Consider the following 3,588-nt stretch of genomic DNA (forward strand, 5'->3'; position numbering starts at 1 on the left):
TAAAAAAGAAAAATAGGCCTCAGTTTCCTCTGACAGCACCTCGCGGCCAATCTTTGGTTTCCCTGGTGGAGTGAGAGGGTGACGGTGCCTGTTTCCCTGTGTCATGATCAGAGTGCCTGGGCCTCAGTTTCTTCTGTGTAGTGCTTGGTTTGCCCCAACTGTTTCTCCTACATGGTATCCGAGTGGCCGTGCCTCAGTTTCTCTGTTGTGCCTTGACAAGGCCGGTCTATTCCTTGCCCCTCCCCGCCCCGCAGGCCCGCACCGCCGCCATGATGTGCGAGGTGATGCCCACCATCAGCGAGGATGGCCGGCGGGGTTCGGCGCTGGGCCCGGACGAGGCGGGCGGGGAGCTGGAGCGCCTCATGGTCACGATGCTCACGGAGCGCGAGCGCCTGCTGGAGACGCTGCGCGAGGCACAGGACGGGCTGGCTACAGCGCAGCTGCGGTTGCGCGAGCTTGGCCACGAGAAGGACTCGCTGCAGCGTCAGCTCAGCATCGCGCTGCCCCAGGTCTGGGCGGGGCATGAGGGGCGGGGCCTCGGGGAAGAAGGCAGTCCGGAAGGGGCCGGGCTTGGCGCCTGGAAGGGAGGAGTCTGGGCGAGGCTTGCTGTTAATGGGCGGGGCCTGTGTGGCAAAGGAGAGCGGGACTTAGCAGGGAGGGCGGGACCTTCAAACTTACAGTCCCAGGGAATGAAGGAGATAGGGAAAGGATTGAGCTGAATGTCCGGATCCTGCCAATGTCTGGACAGGAGTTTGCAGCTCTGACAAAGGAGCTGAACTTATGTCGGGAGCAACTGCTGGAGAGGGAGGAAGAGATTGCAGAGCTGAAGGCGGAACGGAACAACACGCGGGTGAGGAGTGTTGAGGGCAGGCCCTAAGTGGGGCGGGGCCTCGTGGTGTTGAAGTGTGGGGCGGGGCCTCGCTGTGTTGCAGCCTGACCTATTTTTTTCCCCCATCTCGCCTTTCTGCCTTCTCCTCTTCCCTGCTCCTACTTCCTGGCTGGTCTCCCACTCTCGTCCCACTCCTTCCTCCCTGTCTCTATAATTTGTCTATTCTCTCTTCTGTACCACCCCTTCCTTGACCCCGACCTTCTCTCTTTTCCTGACCTGTCTCTCTCCGCGCTCCTTTATTTGGCTCCATCTTTTCCTCCATGTGTCCGCCGTACCTGTCACCCTTTTTCTCAACTCTGCCCCTTTTCCCTTGCCTCTTTTCCTTGACCCCATGCCGTGTGCCTGTAGCTGCTCCTGGAACACCTGGAGTGCCTGGTGTCCAGGCACGAGAGGTCACTGCGCATGACCGTGGTGAAGCGCCAGGCCCAGTCCCCGGGTGGGGTCTCCTCGGAGGTAGAAGTACTCAAGGCTCTAAAGTCTCTCTTCGAGCACCACAAGGCCCTGGATGAGAAGGTATGAGAATTAGAAGAGCAGGGGTGGAGAATGGAAACCCATAGTTGACTGAGGCTGTTCTGAGTGGGAGAGATTCTGGCCGTGATTGGTTGGGGATGTTCTGAGTTGGAAGAATGTTGACTGTGATTGATTGGGACAGGTTACATAGACTGGGAACTGACTGGTTGATAGCGGAAAAATAAACCAGGATGGGGGCTACCAGTGGATGGGGCAGACTGGATAGCTGGTTGCGGCTGCATACCCGTTATGGAGACAGGAGCCCCAAGGCTGCCCTATCGGATCCGTCCCAGGGGTGTTCTGGGCCAGGGGCAACTGTCCTAAATTGGGTCTGGTCTCCAGCTGACTATTGCCCTGCCCCATCCCCAGGTCCGGGAGCGGCTGCGGATGGCGCTGGAGCGCGTGGCAGTGCTCGAGGAGGAGCTGGAACTGAGCAATCAGGAGGTGTGGGTGTGGCCAAGAAGGGGAGGTTGAATCCAAGTGGAGGGGCTAAGGGGCTGCACATGGGGCGGAGCCGGTTGGGTGGATTCCAGAAAGAATCTATTGGGGCAGGACTACGGCAGACAACCAATGGGGATGGACTATGGAGAGAAACCAGTGGGGTTCCTAAGTGGGCACACAGCAGTGCTACGGAGAGAACCTCCCAGTGAGAGTGAGATTAAGGGTAGAACCAGGGACTGGGGCTCAGGCTGAGACTAAGGAGGAAGTGATTGGATGGGGAAAGGCGGGGCTAAAGCGGAAACTTTGCCCAGGAGGCTAAGGGGAAGAGTAAGGGTAGACGCCCTCCGTGGTGGCAGCTAAGGAGGGATATAAAGAGGGACGGGGCCTAAGGGTAAACCGTGGGGTAGGCATGGCCCCAGCACGACCGGAGGCATCTCAGATGGGGCTGTCTATCCTCTTAGAGGGCCAGTGCCAGTGAGAAGTAGAGCTGGGGGTTCAGGGAGCCCCTGTGCTGATTCCCCTTTCACACTTCCAGACTCTGAACCTTCGAGAGCAGCTGTCTAGGCGGCGGTCAGGGCTGGAAGAGCCGGGCAAGGATGGGGATGGGCAGGTGAGACATGGAAGTCCCTCCCTGTGAGCTCCATTCAACTCCCTGACTTTGTTACGGTGTTTGTAATGTTTGGCATAATCCTCATTGGCCGTAAGATGGATGCACCTCTAAGACTGTCACAGAGCTTTGACCTCTGATTCAGGTCACCTAGCTAACTTCTGTGACCTCCTTCACTGACCCCTGTGGACTCTGACCAGCATGATCCATATTGATCTTTGATCTCCTTTCAGCTGATTGACTTTCTCCTTGGATTTCCTCTGTGTCTTCGGAGACACTCTGAGATCTTGTCCCTTCCTTCCCTCACACCAGACGCTTGCCAATGGCCTGGGTCCTGGCGGGGATTCCAACCGGCGCACAGCAGAGCTGGAGGAGGCCCTGGAGCGGCAACGTGCCGAGGTGTGCCAGCTGCGGGAGCGCCTGGCGGTGCTGTGCCGTCAGATGAGCCAGCTGGAGGAGGAGTTGGGCACTGCGCACCGCGAGCTGGGCAAGGCGGAGGAAGCCAACTCCAAGCTGCAGCGCGACCTCAAGGAGGTGAGGCCCCAGGGAGGTGGGCTGCCCTCGGTCCGCTTCTTTCCGTGGCGCTCTCCCTCGCTCATTGCTTATGAATGGCAGAACCTCGATTCAGTCCACAGGCTGGGTGACTCCTCCTCTCTGAGGTTCGGTTTCCTCACCTGTGAAAGGAGATGTATGATTCTCATCAGAGGGTGAGGCTGTGGCGCAGAGTAGGCGCTCCATAACTGCTCCTAATTACTTTGTTACCTAACTTTGGGTCCTTCTCTGGTGCCTCTAAATGGATTTTTTTTTTTTCCTTTTGTGAGACAGAGTCTGGCTGTGTCGTCCAGGTTGGAGTGCAGTGGCATGATCTCGGCTTACTGCCACCTCTGCTTCCCGGGTTCGAGCGATTCTCCTGCCTCAGGCTCCCAAGTAGCTAGAAATACAGGTGCCTGCCACCACGCCTGGCTAATTTAGTTTTTATTTTTTATTTTTAGTAGAGATGGGGTTTCACTATGTTGGCCAGGCTGGTCTTGAACTCCTGACCTCAGGTGATCCACCCGCCTCGGCCTCCCAAAGTGTTGGGATTACAGGTGTGAGCCACCACACCCAGTCTTTTTTTTTTTTTTTTTGAGATGGAGTCTTG

The 3,588-nt window shown here is 57.3% G+C and overlaps 1 protein-coding gene across 1 annotated transcript in view; it reads left to right on the forward strand.

Annotated features, from left to right (window-relative positions):
• Positions 1-234: 234 nt before the first annotated feature.
• LOC113223714 (liprin-alpha-3-like) overlaps positions 235-3,588 on the forward strand; it is a 13,949-nt gene continuing 10,595 nt past the window's right edge. Inside the window, exons 1-6 of the mRNA XM_026453116.1 lie at positions 235-509; positions 749-850; positions 1,238-1,402; positions 1,769-1,843; positions 2,376-2,450; positions 2,760-2,981. Coding sequence (XP_026308901.1) covers positions 270-509; positions 749-850; positions 1,238-1,402; positions 1,769-1,843; positions 2,376-2,450; positions 2,760-2,981 — 879 coding nt within the window. The 5' untranslated portion in view covers positions 235-269. The remainder of the gene's footprint in view (positions 510-748; positions 851-1,237; positions 1,403-1,768; positions 1,844-2,375; positions 2,451-2,759; positions 2,982-3,588) is intronic.

Source organism: Piliocolobus tephrosceles, unplaced genomic scaffold, assembly GCF_002776525.5.
Source record: "Piliocolobus tephrosceles isolate RC106 unplaced genomic scaffold, ASM277652v3 unscaffolded_42328, whole genome shotgun sequence".
Taxonomy (NCBI): domain Eukaryota; kingdom Metazoa; phylum Chordata; class Mammalia; order Primates; family Cercopithecidae; genus Piliocolobus; species Piliocolobus tephrosceles.